The sequence below is a fragment of the Monodelphis domestica genome, chromosome 1, assembly GCF_027887165.1.
Source record: "Monodelphis domestica isolate mMonDom1 chromosome 1, mMonDom1.pri, whole genome shotgun sequence".
In the NCBI taxonomy this organism is placed as follows: domain Eukaryota; kingdom Metazoa; phylum Chordata; class Mammalia; order Didelphimorphia; family Didelphidae; genus Monodelphis; species Monodelphis domestica.
The window spans coordinates 55,035,149-55,049,723 of record NC_077227.1 but is presented as its reverse complement, the minus strand read 5'-3'; the positions used below and the strand labels follow the sequence as shown (position 1 = coordinate 55,049,723).

The following is a 14,575-nucleotide window of genomic DNA, read 5'->3' as shown; positions in this document are numbered from 1 at the left end:
AATTATTAATTAAGCTATTAGAGGCTATTGCCATGATGTCAACATCTTTGAAGTGTTTAATTGGGTATATTTTAAGAGAGAAAAATAGTAATTGCTTACTTTGTTGGGGAAAAGGAACCTGAAGGAGAGAGATCTTGCAAAATCTCTATTACTGTTACTCCCAATGACCATCCACTAAGTCAAAAAAGGGTTGAAGTAAGTGTTGGTGGTGGAGTATTCGCACTAAGGAAATCACAAATCCTTGGTGGTTACTTGATTGAATCATTTTTACTTCACTATTGTATCTAAGCCATATGTGACTATAAAAGGAAATGGACTAGTCATAGAACTAACCCAAGGGAAAAGGATAGAGGATTACATTGGTGATCACAATGTTAAAAGACCTAAAGGAAGACTTCTGGGATGTGGGACAGATCCCGATGGAGATAGTAGTTCAGTGTGACTCCCAGAAAAGAATGTCTAAGGATTAGTTTCTGTGCCCACCAAAAATATACATATACTCAGGGCTCAGCCAGAACCCAACAGTGACCATGTGCAGGTGACCTCTTCTTGGCTAGAATACAGAGTAATAATAGCTCACACTTACCCTTAGATTTGCAAAAAAGTCTCACCTCTGTTAGTTCATCTGCCTCTCTGGGTCTGTAGGTGCTATTAATTATCCTCATTTGTATATGAAGAAATCGAGGTTCAGAGAGATTATATGTCAAATGAAAAGATATCTATGCCATACAATGTAGACTGTAGAGTGCTATATAAATAATAAAAGCAAGCATTATATAGCACTTTAAATTTGCAAATTACTTTGCAAATATTATCTTGTTCAATCTTCACAACAACTTATATTATAGTTGAGGAAACTGAGGCTGAGAGAGGTTAAATGACCCAGAGTCCCACAGCCAGCAAATGTCTGAGGCAGGATTTAAATGAATTTTTTTCTGACTGCAGGTCCTGCATTCTAAACACAGTGCCACCTGGTTGCTCTCACCTATTGTTATTATATACTCAAACCCATTTCTTTTTCTTCCTTCCTTCCTTCCTTCCTTCCTTCCTTCCTTTTCCTTCCTTTTCCTTCCTTCCTTCCTTCCTTCCTTCCTTCCTTCCTTCCTTCCTTCCTTCCTTCCTTCCTTCCTTCCTTCCTTCCTTCCTTCCTTCCTTCCTTCCTTCCTTCCACCTTACCTTCCATCTTAGCAGCAATACTGTGTATTGGTTCCAAGGCAGAAGAGTGGTAAGGGCTAGGCAATGGGGGTTAAGTGACTTGTCCAGGGTCACACAGCTAGGAAATGTCTGAGGCCAGATTTGAAACCCCCCCCCCCCATTCTCTAGGCCTGGCTCTCAATCCACTGAGCCTCCCTGATGCCCACCCAAAACCCATTTCTGAGTTACAGGGTAGTCTTCTGAAAAGTCTTTCTGAGATCAGTTAACCATCTCTATAGACACACACACACACATACACACACACACTCCCACAGACACTACCCAAGCCACAAAAACTTCCTTCCTCTAAACTAATGACAATGTGTCACAAGGTAGGGGAGAATTTGGAGAAGTCAGAGTCACAGGATAGAAGAGGCTTGGGGTTGTTATTGGAATGACCATCAGTGGAAGTTTCACCCCAACATGGGGGTAAAGGATGTGGAAAAACTCTTTGGAGTGCTCTGTCCAGGCTAGACAGGGCCATGGATGTTTGACCTTGCAAGAGGGTAGAATGATACAAGGTGATTTGGGGGCCCAGGAAAATCTCTCCTGCACTGATGCTTGAAATTCCATCTTTAGCTATTAATTCATTTGGGTTAACTATTAAATCACTCACACCCTAGTATGAATTAATTAATTAGATTTTTGTCCTGAACAAAAGAAGGACACTAGCTCAGAGGAAAGCCATGGGAAGGGATAAGAAAAGTTACAGTGAGGACAAATTTCTTACTCCACAGATTTGTCTATGGCTATAGTTGGGGGGCAGCACTGCTAGAAGGCAATCAAGTCCTACCTCTGATCCTAGTTGTATGAGCTTGGGCAAATAAATGAGCAACTTTGTTCCCCTCAGTCATTTCCCTAAAACTAAGAATGAACCAAAAAGTTGCCGTTCTTAGTCAATGGATGGAGTTCCCACACCAGGAGTTGTTCATATGCCATTGAACATTTTTAAAAAATTCCTCGACTATCAACTCTCCTTTGATCTTGCTAGCCAAATTCATTTTTAGTTCAACTGAGTTGAACAAATATTTAAATGCCTACTGTGGAAGCTATGTAATGAGTTAGAGCTGGAGATAAGATAAAAAATATCTCTGCCCTGGAGGAGCTACCTTCTAATGAAGTGGGAGGGGGCAGGAAAAAAAAGGCAAGTTTAAAAGGAGGTAGAATGGTACAGGGGATTAAACTAGGAGGTTTAAATTCAATCATCCATTCAATAAACATTTATTAAGTACTACTGTGAGCTAAGCACTGTGAGAAGCACTGGGGATACAAAAAGAAGTAAAAGCATTCCTTGCCCTCATGGAGCTTACAGTCTCATGAGGGAGAAAACATGCAAACAAATATATATATATATATATATATATATATATATATATATATATATATATATAAAACAAGCTACATACAAGATAAATAGTAAATAATTAACAGAGGGAAGGCAATGAAAAATCCAGGCTCAGTCACTCAATACCCATGTGACCTTGAGCAAGTCACTTAAACAATGTTCCTCAGTTTCTTCATCTGTAAAATGAGAAGATTGAACTAGATGGCCCCTGAAGTCCCTTCCAATTATAGATCTAGGATCATATGATACCAGGTAGAATGTAATAGGGGGAAAAAAGAAATAGAAACACTTGGGGAGGAGAGTTCACTTTCAGTTGATCTCTTCCTCCTTAAGTTTGGGAACCAGAAGTCTCAGAGTCTGTTATTCTTTCCCAACTCTTTCTGGTGCTTCCCTTCTATATGATCCCTCCCTCACCCCACCCCACCCCAGATTTGACATGATATAGCAACCTTTCCTCTTCACTCTGTGTCTGAGGTGTCAACCACTCTATCGATACCTGTCTCAGCTTCTCAGGGTTCCCCCATGTTTCCTTCTGGAGGACAAGGAGGTATCATGGAGAATGGAGCATGGATGGAGACCAAACCAGAGACCAGGGAGTGGAGAAGGCCACCAAGTCTTTGGTGAGGATGTAGCAGGACTAAAAACGGAAATAGTTGCAATGGAATTCAGATTGCAGCAGAAGGCATTGAGATTAACACAAAGGTGAGGTTAGATTCTGAACTCTGAACAAAGTTGCAAAACTTTGGGGGTAGTCTTTCAAAATAGTATGGAGACCTAGGATCGAGGTAGGGTATATGTGGGGCAGCTTTTTGAAATCCCAGTGAACTCTATCCTTAGTCCAATAGTCTGATAGTAGGGCAAAATGGCAAAGGAACATTTTTCCCCCGCCTTCCCCAAAGCTAGAAGAACGCTGCTCGGAACTGGATCCTTGTTTCATCTGGAGCAAAATAACCAGTTCTTGGAAAATGGTTCTTTGAGCAGTGGCTGACTTCTAGCAATAGCCAATCAAGATGTTAGAAACAGTTGGGAAGGCAAAGTAGGAAAGCTTATGAAGGGAGTTTGCTGCCTCATTGCTCAACCTGTCTCTGGTGCTCACATTTCCTGTTTTCAGTTTCTGTAAAGCCCTGGAGCCCAAGCTGTTCTTGCCTGGACAGGATAGTTCTTGGCCCCCTGGGAAGATAGTCTAGGAAGAGGCTTGAAGAAGTCACTCAGCTTGGGCTGGGCCCTTTGGCTGCTCCCTGGGTCTTTCCTGAGCCAGCTTTTGCAATAACAATAAAAACTCAATCAACCAAGTCCTTAGAGGGAGTCATTGGGGATGGGGTGAGCCATTTTCAAGATATGGTACAGAAAAAGGGACTGAGTCGCTCTAGAAGTTATACCCCAAAGCATCAGATTTTCATTCAGAGATGGGTGCCAGGTCAACCTCCTACTCACCACCATTTATCAAAGTTAATAATCCTATCCTCATGCTCTGAGATCCCCAGAGGAGGGAGTAGATAGAGGCTGATCTATCCCTCCATCAATATCATTGATAAGAAATTATCTCCCAATACCAGGTATCAAGAATTGTGTTTTCAGGGACTCTGGCTAAAGAAATCTTGGATGATGATGCCCTTATCTTTGAGCCTAATCATTGATTGACATAAGCTGGGAGCTCTGCCTTTGACCCAAGAACCTCTTCATTTGGAATCCCCTTTATAAGTAAGACAGAACTGGGGTGATTGTTGTATCAAGGAAGTCGGAGTCATCCCTAGGGTCAGGAGCTTCCCAGCTGCTGGCTGAAGATTCACTCCTTGGCTTCAATTCCTCCTACTACCTGCCCAAGGCTTATGTCTACTCAGCCTCCCCTAGGTGAACCCGGGTGCCTTTCCTTTGAGAAACTTGGAATTAGAAGCTGATGTTTAGCCAGTACAGCAGCCTGATCCCAGAACCCTTCTCTGCTTTACTGTGGCTTGCATTGACTATACCTCCTAGGATCTCAGTATTCCCATCTGTTAAAAGGGAAGGATGTACTGAGTAGAGTCAGTTGAGTTCCTTCTCTAGATCTTTTTGAATTGCTTAGAGAACAGAAGGCTCTTATGTCCCGAACAGGTGACTGTGGGCAAATAAGGCAACTGAGGTCATAGACCTCATCTTAGAAGGGAAGTTAGGATCTTTTCCAACTAGGAGGTAAACCATATAACTATAAGGGTGACAGCTGCTGATATCACTTTCCTTTTATTTTTGAAGCTGATAATGGTTCTGATTATTTCTTTTACGGAAATGTCAGAGATATTTGTATTAGTATTAGAACAGGATTTCAGAATTCATTTAGTACAATGCAACCACATTCCTTTATAACACTTTCAAGGAATCATACAATCAATCAATCCCTCCTTGGATACCTTAGAAATGAGAAACACACTACTTTATAAAGCGACTCATTCCATTTTAGAACCTGCTATAATTTTTCATACCGTTCCTCCCCAAGAGAGAACCAAAGCCTTTTCAGAAGAAAGAAATATTTTTATTGACATCCATGTGATACTATAAAAATAAAAATAAATAACAAAAATAATTATTAAATATCCAGTCCAAGGGGCCGGCCCTCATGTCACAAAGTAAGATTGGGATAAGCAGGGAGGGTAATTACTGAAGAGGAATAAGGATTTGGGAGAAACCTAGACATTCCATGTCTGTCAGAGTTGTCCTGACCTCACTCATAGTAGAATTGAGGAGGGTACCTCAGGAGAGAAGGGACAAGACCAAGACTGCTGTCTACACCGCCAAGGGAGGCACTCAAATGTATAATCACATCCCAAGACCAAAGCACATTCTAGTGCTCACACAGATGGTCCCATTCAAAGCCATGTGCACAGAGACGCAAACATTTTACCTCCTGACTAGTCCCCCGGGGCTACATGGAGCCCTCCCATTACCTCTCTAGTGTCCCCACCCCTGATGGATGTTTCCACATTGGCCATAGTCCCATGAGCTCCAAGGACCCTGATCTCAGAGTTCAATTCATGATTGCATATTTGTAAATATCTAGTCTAGGGTCCATGGTGAAGGCGGATTGTTCTGGGGAGTTGTCTTCTTCCTCTCCAGATCCGGTTTGGAATTCACCATTAGTAAGTAACCAGATGTTCTAGGAGCCCAAGAGCTCTAAAACATCTGCCTCTTGACTCTGGTCACCACCAGCCCCATCCACCCATCTTGGCCAAGAAGTTCAAAATAGCCAGTGCCCATGCTCCAATATGAAGTTTAAATCTGTTTTCTGTTTCCCTGGTGGGAAGTCCCCATGTAGACAACATCTCTCTAGAGAACGTCTTCTCAAGATCCTTATGCCTCGTAGAGATGACTCCATGGCAGAAATGATGGCATTGGGGAACGAGGGGGCAGTATGGCCCTCTCCTTCGTAGGTCTCCTCAGATGGGGCCAGTTAGCCCTGTGTGAGCCTGGATCCAGGGTAGGAAGTGAGAGACACGAGTATAGACGCCAGGCTTGTTCTCTGCAGCACAGTCAATGCCCCAGCTCACAACACCAACTAGCACCATACGGTCATCAATGGGGCAGACCAGAGGCCCACCAGAGTCTCCCTGGGAAACAGATGAGAAACAGAAGGTCAGGTCTTGGGAATTTAAATTAGCGTTGCTAACTAGAATAAGGGAGGTAAGGGCTTAAAGAAACACTTTACTGTGTCTTTTTATAAAAGCAGATATTTTTAATGGCAGAAAAGTTCATTTTCCATGTCATGGTGGGATTTACTTTATGGTAATTAATTCCTGTGTGCTTCAGTGAAGCCTCCAAACTTCTATAATGACTGTAATTCAAAGAGAGCATAATTGACAATTCCCCGTATTCCTTATTCCAATTCTATTATTTTAGGGGCATTTCCTTTTCTTTTTCTATTTCTCTTTCAGAGAGAGAAAGATAGGGAAAAAGATGGTGAAGTTTCCCAGAATTAAAAGTCCTTTGACATTCCATTCTTCATCTTCAAGGCTTCCATATTCCATCCTATCCCTATCTGTGTACCTTTATTTCCTGTTTCTCCCCCAACATAAAGCCTCTGCTCCAGCTGGGCCAACTTTCTCAGAGTCTTGCTATTAGGGCACATTCATTCCTGACTGCAGTTTCAGTCATGTCTTTCTCCTCTACTTGGAATGTCCTCTCTTCTCCCCGTGACTAGCAACCAGTCAACAAGTGTTTTGTTATTGTTTTTAACTCACTTTCTGTCTTAGTATCAGTTCTAAGACAGAAGAGTGGCAAGGGCTAGGCAATTGAGAAATCCTTCCTCCTCTTGAAGCCTTCCCTGATGACTTGCATTGATCTTCTTCTCCTATCAATTCCTTTATCATTTATAATCTACAGCACACCAGTTGGCATTTAGCTATATTCTTTTTCTAGCTTTTATCATTTTGTGGGTAAGTCTTGTCTCCCCAACTAGCTGATGAGCTTCTGAGGTAAGGGATCATGTCTGATACTTCTGCATCTCCACAGTGCCAGGCACAGAAATGGGAATGTAGAAGTTACTTTATTATTGTTTGAAACCTTTACCTTCTGGCTTAGTATTGATTCTAAGGCAGAAGAGCAGTAAGGGTTAGGTAATTGGGGGTTAAGTAACTTGTCCAGGGTGACATAGTTAGGAAATGTCCGAGGCCAGATTTGAACCCAATCTTCCCAATTCCAGGGCTGGCACTCCTAGAATTTACTTTAAATACATGCTTTTTCTATCTGTGATCTACCATAAATCACTAACAGCAGTATCTCTTCTAGTGGCCATCTTGGACTTCTTGGGTATGAAAGATACCAGAGGAGAGAAGTCTGGGATAAATAGAGGAGAAGAACCCCTCCTTGATAGAGACAGGTAGAGGAAAGATGATGAGGAAGCCTTGGTGAGCTCTCACCTGGCAGGCATCTGACTTCCATTCAGGATGGGCAGCACACAGCATTTTGGGGGTGACTTCAGTACCATAGTAGTCAGGTCGTGCGCATTGCTTATGTGAAATTGGGTTCACAACCGCCATTTTGAGGTACTCTGGATAGAGGTAGTCATCTGGGAGGAAATTGGGGATAGTGGCTCCAATTAAAACATTTCTTCCTTATTGTCCTTTCCTGACCCCCTTTCTCTGCAAACAGGATTCACTCTCTCTGCCGACTTCCTCTTCAACCCCAAAATATCTCTGTGGACCTGGGCTTCTGCCTTCTCTAAGAGTTTATCTGATTATTTCCAATGTCCTATAGCTCCCAGAACCATGTTGTATCTCACTCCAAAGCCTCCCTGCCCATCTCCACTGGGCTTCCCACCTCCTAGTGTTTGACTTCTTGACCTTCTCTTGCTCCAAGCTGAATACTGTGTCAAGGAAGCTCATCCCCTTGTTATTTTTTTAATTATTACTGTACCTTCCCAGAATTACACAGATCAGTTTGCCTGATTTGATCTGAGGCTCCCCAAATCTCCCACCCTTTCCTTGGCCCAAGGGTTACTCACTTTGATTCTCCAAACCAAAGCCAGTGACCTCACAGTCACTGCCATAGGGGACATCTTCATATGCTTTGGGGAGGCATATGGTTTGCACAACTCTGGAGGGTTCTGCACATTGACCAGTTTTGGAACGAATCTTTAATAGGGCTGTGGAAAAACATGGAATGGAGGAGAATGAGCAAAGAGGCAGCATAGTATAGTGAAGACCCTGTACTTGCAGTCACAGGAACTTGAGTTCAAATCCTGTCTCGGGCACTAACTTTATAACCCTGGGTACCTATGTCGTTTAACTTTAGTCAGTCGCATTTTCTTCCTTTGAAAATTAGGAGAGTTGGACTAGATTTAAGTCCCCTTCTTCCTCTAAGTTTAGCATCATATGAATGGCAGACCCCAGAAGTATGGTCAAGTAGAGACTTCCTTGCCCCTCAGAATCACACAATGTTAGCCCTGGAAAGGACCTTAGAAGTCATCCAGTCAAGCCTCTCATTTTAAGATAAAGAAACTGAGGCAAAGAAAAAAGTGAGTGACTGACTGACTTCTGACTTCCCTGCAGTCTCAGCTTAAATCTTATTTTCTGCAAGAAGTCTTTCCTGTTCACCCTTAATGCCAGTGTTTGCCCTCTGAGTTTAGTCCCAATTTATTCTATACATATCTTGTTTCTATGTTATTGTTTGCATGTTGTCTTCCATTAGATTGTGAATTTCTTGAGGGCAGAGAACGTTGCTGGGTTGTTGTTTTGCCATTTTTTTATGTCCAGAGCTGAGCATGGTGCTTGGCACACAGTAGATGCTTCATAAATACTTGCTGACTTATTGATTTGACTGAGATCATATAAATAGTAATGCATTTGGGATAAGAATCTAGTTCTCTTAAATTCATATCTAATTCTCTTCCTATTTATTAGATCATGTTGCCTCCAAGGGCCAACAGTTCCAATCAGGGAAGGAGGCTTCTATTTCTATACCTAAGCCTGGATAGACACCTCCTCCCTAAGGTTAGCTATAATCCAAGTCATGCTATGCCAGCTGGGAGGATAGGAAGTTTTATCTCCAGGGGTCTTGGCCAGGCTATTGTTCTAACTACAGTTCTCTCCTTTGTTCCTACCCTCCAGTCCAGAGCTAGATGGTGCTGGTCCTTCTGAAAAAACCTAGGATCCCTTCTGGGAAGCTGACCTTGTTGGGTTTTCACCAAGATGCCCACTTTGATGTTGTGTCAGGGTCTCTAAGCTGCTCCAGGATCTCATTCCCCATTTCTGAGCCCCTCACCACCACCACCACCTCCCAAGCTCATCTACCCCCTCTCAGTGTAATGAGGATGTTTATGCTTCTCCACCATTCAATCTGTCCCCAAGTCCTCCCTTCTCTATACTCACCAATATCATTGTGGTAAGCGATGGCTCCAGTGCTAAAGTTCTCATGTAAAATTATTTGTTCAACTTCAAACTGAGAGTCTCCACCGGTCTGTGACTTACGCATTGACTGGCCCAAGTAGAGAACATAGTTCTCCCCTCTTTTAATTTTACTGTAGGGACAAGGTTGAAAAGTGTCAAGACCCAGTAATCACTGATGGAGGATCCCATTCCCACCAGCCCTCAGGAGTTACTTAGCCTTACTCTACACTTGAAGCACTGATGATCACCCTGGAACTATGGAGAATCATGGCTTTAGGAGTAGGGTCCTGCCACTATTCTTGGAGGGAGGGGGATAGATTTTGGGGGGGTGAAGGAAAGGGGCATTGGAATCATGGATTGGGAAAATACTATGGACCTGGGGAAGTCTTTGAGACAAAGAGTCTAAGGAGAACATACGGAAAGCAGTGTGCAGCGCTGACCACCCAGCAGGAACTGATGAGGGTACCCCCACAAGTAAAGGAAGAGCTGCCTCCTAGATGGTTCCTGTAGATGGCCGCAAACCAAGGTTGGTTCTCAATGGGTGTTGTGTTTCCGCCAACAATCTTGAATCGGGGTGTCATTGATTTATATCCACACTGGAATCCTCCTTTTTCTGTGGGAGAGGACAAGGGCTACATGAGAGAGGTCTCTTGTGACAAGTGAGATATTACTCTGTTCATCTCTCCTCCCTATAAGCCCCAGGTCATTGAGGGCCAATGAGACTCCATATATGTCCCCTTCCCCCCTGCTCTTGGGTGAAAGTGATCAAACTGGTCAGTGTCCAGTTTCAGGTCATTGTCACTTACCAATGGAACACTGTTGCACCTTGCACTCCCGCTTAAACTGCATCCGGCCAATTTGGACAAAACACCATGGCTTCTTCCCATTGTCTGGGTTTCTGGAAATGCAAGGAGGAAAAGAAATATTGGAGGGGTATGGGTAAGCCAGGTGACTCAGTGGATTGAGTGCCAGACCTAGAGTCAAGAAGACCTGGGTTCAAATCTGGTCTCAGATACTTTCTGGTGGTGTGACCCTGGACAAATCACTTAAGCCCATGTGTCTAGCTCTTGCTCTTTTGTCTTAGAGTTGTTACTAAGACAGAAAATAAGGGTTTAAAAAAACATAGGAAAGGTATCATTTGACACCCACCTACTCCTCCAAGACCCACAAAACTTAAGTGTTTAGTTCTGAGTAGGTCAGGCCCTGGGAATGAAAAGGCAAAAGTGAAATCATTCCTGCGTTCTAAGAACTGACTTTTGATTAGAGGGGTTAAGGTGGAATGCAAAATGAAGGAAGGTTAGTACCTGCATAAAAGTTGGAAAGCACAGAGTAGAGATTGAAAAGCTAAAGAACAAATATCTGAAGGGGATCAGGGAAGGCCCCACCTAGAAGGAAGCTGGAGATAGGCCTCCAGGAGAAGGAAGATAAGACATCTGGGAAAAAACAAAAAACCACCACCACAACAAAAAACCAACCACTTGAGAAGGCTTGGGAGATGGACTTTGACCTTGGGGAACAGGAAGTATTCCTATTTATCTGGAATATAGCCTTCCTGAAAGAGGATAAAGTCAAATAAGACCAGAGGGGGTGAGTTGGACCTGGATGTTGGAAAGTTCCAAATGCCCAAGTGAAGGAGTTTGCATCTTTTTCCCTAGAGGCAATAGCCACCAAGGTTTTTGAGCAGAGGAGCAATGGGGTCAGTTTTAGGCAGTAGCAAGATTATTTTGGCAGATGAGATGAAGGATGGATTGAAAAATGGGTGAGAATGGGAGCACAGAGACCAACTAAACTGACTACATAAGTGGAGAGAAAGAAAATTGAGAAATATTGTGAAGGCACAATCAACAGGACTTGGCAACTGATTGCATATGGGATACGGTGGGGGTGAGCAGAGAGAAGAATCAAGGATGACTCAGAGGATAAGAACCTGGGTGACTAGAAGGATAGTGATATGTTCAATAGAAATAGGGAAATTTGGAGAGAGGGAGTTAGTGTATTCTGGCCTAGGATGTTCATAATCAGAAGTCTGTCTTCCTAGATTCTATAGAAAAATGAGTTTCTGGCTTGTGTTCTACCCTGCCCTCTTCCCTATGCCCCTCATCCCTTGTACTGTCCCAGAAAATCTTATTCTAAGACTTCTCAGAAGAGAATTCAGATGGTAGACCCAGAGCCCAGGGCCAGCAGGACAATAATCCTGGATGGCTATTTGAGGAGGATAGATTGGGGGGGGGGTACTAATTGTCACCTCACCTGCAATAATTATGCTTCCCCAAACCCAGCTTTACTGCATCCGGCCGATTGGCATGGTATGTTTTTGAGGCCAAGACATCTGCGTTCCATTTCAAACACATCCTGCCCATGAAATCCTGGTTGGCCATTCCTCGGTATGAATGACCATTATCTTTGTAGCATTTTTCTGAAATGTCTGAGAGAGAAAAGGAATAGAAGGGAATACTGAGATGAGTTGGATGGGGAACAGGATGTAGTATAGGCAATTTAACCAAGCTTCCAGTTCAGTATGGAAACACAGGGGACTGAAAGGGCTCTCCTCCCTGAGCCTTGCCCTACCTCTAGTTACTCCTTTGAATGTTTGTATAGCTTTGGAGTAGAAATGCCAACTATTGCATTTTCTCCAAGACACATACTGATTCTGTGAAGCTCAGCAAGTTACTTATCCTCTTTGTGGAAGGCTCCAAATTGCAGACAAGCTTAAGAGATCTGCACGGTTAGAGAATTTCCTCTGTCAGAAACCTGGGAACTCCCTACACCAATGAAAGCCCAGGTCTAGTCGTTATCAATAACTCATCCCTTTCTGTTTCCCCTCTCCACCAGAATCCCCTTCTGAAATCCTCACTAGCCAGGCTCAGGGGTTAAGGGTCAGGCAAGACTCCAGGTACCTATCTCACAGTGCTCCCCGATGAAATTCTCTGGGCAGGAACAGCGATGAATCTTGGAGAAGTACTTGTAGGATATGCACACACCATTATTTAAGCAGCCACAGTTCCCTGGGAATGAGAGATGTGGTTGGTGAAAGCAGTAGGAGGGAGAGAACTAGTCTTTAGGAGGAGGGAAGGTGAGGGTTTTTTTGTTTTTTGTTTTTGGTGGGGGGCTGTGGAAGGGACTTCTCCCAATGGTTCCCCCTTGATACCCATATAGCTGGGGACTATGCAAGAGTAGCTGCTTACCTGTGTCAGATGCATGATCCCGTCTCCAACCCTAAAAGGAAAAGGATTAAAAATGGTAAGCATGGTCCCCAAGAACTCTATGCCCTCCTCCCCTTCCTCAGGTTGGGATGCTGAGGCTGGGATTAGTTGGATTAGAGTGAAGTCCTTCCTCTTCCACAAAGCTTTCCCTGACAACTCTACAACCACCCTTTCCACCCCACCCCCACCCCTATCTGTCATTGCTCTTCCTCTCTTCTCACTTTCTCTATGGCAGATTAATCTATGGCACACAATTGGGCATTTAACTATAGTCTCTCTTCTAGTTTTCATTGTTTCATATGCTCTAACTTTTCCCACGTGAATACACACACACACACACACACACACACACACATATGCACTCATCCAGCCCCCTCCTCCTCCCCAATAGAGGAGTCTCCAGTTTTTCAGTAAGGTTTCACCAAAGCAACCTCAACCCCCAATCCCAATTATATACAGTGCAGACCTTTGGATGGGTCCCTTTTCCCTCCCCAATCACTTCCCTTTCTTTCAGTTGCAAATTTCCAGGGAGAATTTCTCTTGCCCTCTATTTCCTTCCCGAAATCCTATTCAATCCTAAAAGCATTTATTAAATATCTATAATGTACGGGCTGCACAGTGCCCATTCTGAAATCACAGCCCATTGCCCTCTGGGGAATCTGACTGACCCTGGGTATATCACCTCTACCAGGTGTCTACCAGGTCTACCAGGACCTTCTCCTTCCGGCTCCGTAGTTACTTGCAGTCCTTCCCCCTACCCTCAATTTCTCAACCTCCACTTCCCACCGTGGGTCAATGCAGGGACACTCACTCTGCAGCCCAAGACCAGGACACACAGAAGCAGCGAAGCAAGCAGGGCTCTCATGGTGGATTGGGGAGGAAGGTGGCTCCTTTTGCTCCAGGTACTCAGCGCTGTAAGGGAAAGAGGAGGAGTGGGACCCTGAGATCTAGGGAGAGAGTCTCTAATCAGGGGAGGTCCCTGTTGCTAGAGCCCTGGTCCTCCTACCCCTGCTCCACGGGAGGAAGCGGGAGGTCGCCCGGCTCTAGCGAAGCAGCTCTGGCTGCTTCTCCGGTCCTCAGGACATCAATGTCCCGGTACGGGAAGAAGCCCGGGCGGGGGACAGCCCAGAGGGTGGTGACTCAGCCCGAGCCAGGAGAGGCCGGTGAAGGGAGGTAGAGGGTCGGATGCTGGAGTGGCCGCAGCTCGAGCATCCCAGCCCGGCGCACCCAGCCAAGGCTGCGGACTCACCGATCAGAGGCTCGGGCTGGTGCGGAGATCTAGCTCAAGTTCACACAAGAGGGGAGCGCCTCTAAGCCAGGAGGAACTCGAGGTCTCAGTCAGTGCCTAGCTCTGCAGAGGCGGCAGCGGCACTGCCCTATATTTGATTCCACCCTGAGTTTGGCCCCGCCCCTAGACCAAGATTTCCCCCACAGCATTCCCCCCTTCCTTTTTTTACTATTGTCTCCTCCCTCCGCCTGCCCCAGCTCCCAGAACTCTGCTGGGCGGAACGGGAGAACAACCTATATCCCCCAGACCTAGCTCACTTCAAAGAGGCAGGGGGATGGGGAGTCATGAGAACCCTAGAGGCAGGGAAATTTAGAGAAGACGTAAGATCTTGACCAGAATCGTGGGAGAGTCATCTTCCATTTTCGTTGCTTCAATTTCCTCCTCCATACTACAAGGGTTGGGGAGGTTCTCATAATCCTCGAACTACTGAAAAGCACAGTTTTGTTGAGCAAAGCAGTGGTAAAGACATAAATTATTCTTCATCCATCCTTGTTGAGAGAGTAAGGTGGTCCCCATACCTGTACAGGTGAGAGCTAGGGGCTTCTGATTAATGGAGAAGGGTTACCTTAGTCTTAGAATAGCCTGGCTTGGACTCCTCCCCCACTTTCTTTCCTTTTTTAATGAGCTGAGTGACTCCTCTCTGGCACCAGGCCAGCAGATTCTCAGGGATTTAAACAATTCCTTAAACGTT

At 44.5% G+C, this 14,575-nt stretch overlaps 1 protein-coding gene across 1 annotated transcript; it reads right to left on the bottom strand.

Moving 5' to 3' along the window:
- Window positions 1-5,023: 5,023 nt before the first annotated feature.
- Window positions 5,024-13,983, bottom strand: PLAU (plasminogen activator, urokinase). The gene is made up of 11 exons (XM_056819721.1): window positions 13,846-13,983; window positions 13,408-13,508; window positions 12,579-12,609; window positions 12,291-12,398; window positions 11,644-11,818; window positions 10,200-10,291; window positions 9,811-10,006; window positions 9,376-9,524; window positions 8,010-8,150; window positions 7,426-7,574; window positions 5,024-6,117 (listed from the first exon to the last, which is right to left on the bottom strand). The coding sequence occupies exons 2-11, from the start codon at window positions 13,459-13,461 to the stop codon at window positions 5,947-5,949; spliced, it is 1,266 nt and encodes a 421-aa protein (XP_056675699.1). The 5' UTR covers window positions 13,462-13,508; window positions 13,846-13,983; the 3' UTR covers window positions 5,024-5,946.
- Window positions 13,984-14,575: the final 592 nt, after the last annotated feature.

What these genes read in the sequence shown, in the direction of transcription:
- PLAU (XM_056819721.1), bottom strand. Translation starts at nt 13,461, where the DNA reads ATGAGAGCCCTGCTTGCTTCGCTGCTTCTGTGTGTCCTGGTCTTGGGC. An exon ending in TCCTGGTCTTGGGCTGCAGA is followed by an intron (nt 12,610 to 13,407) that starts GTGAGTGTCCCT and finishes TTTTCCTTTTAG; the next exon opens with GGTTGGAGACGGGATCATGC. An exon ending in CTTTGGTTTGGAGAATCAAA is followed by an intron (nt 7,575 to 8,009) that starts GTGAGTAACCCT and finishes ATTTCCTCCCAG; the next exon opens with ATGACTACCTCTATCCAGAG.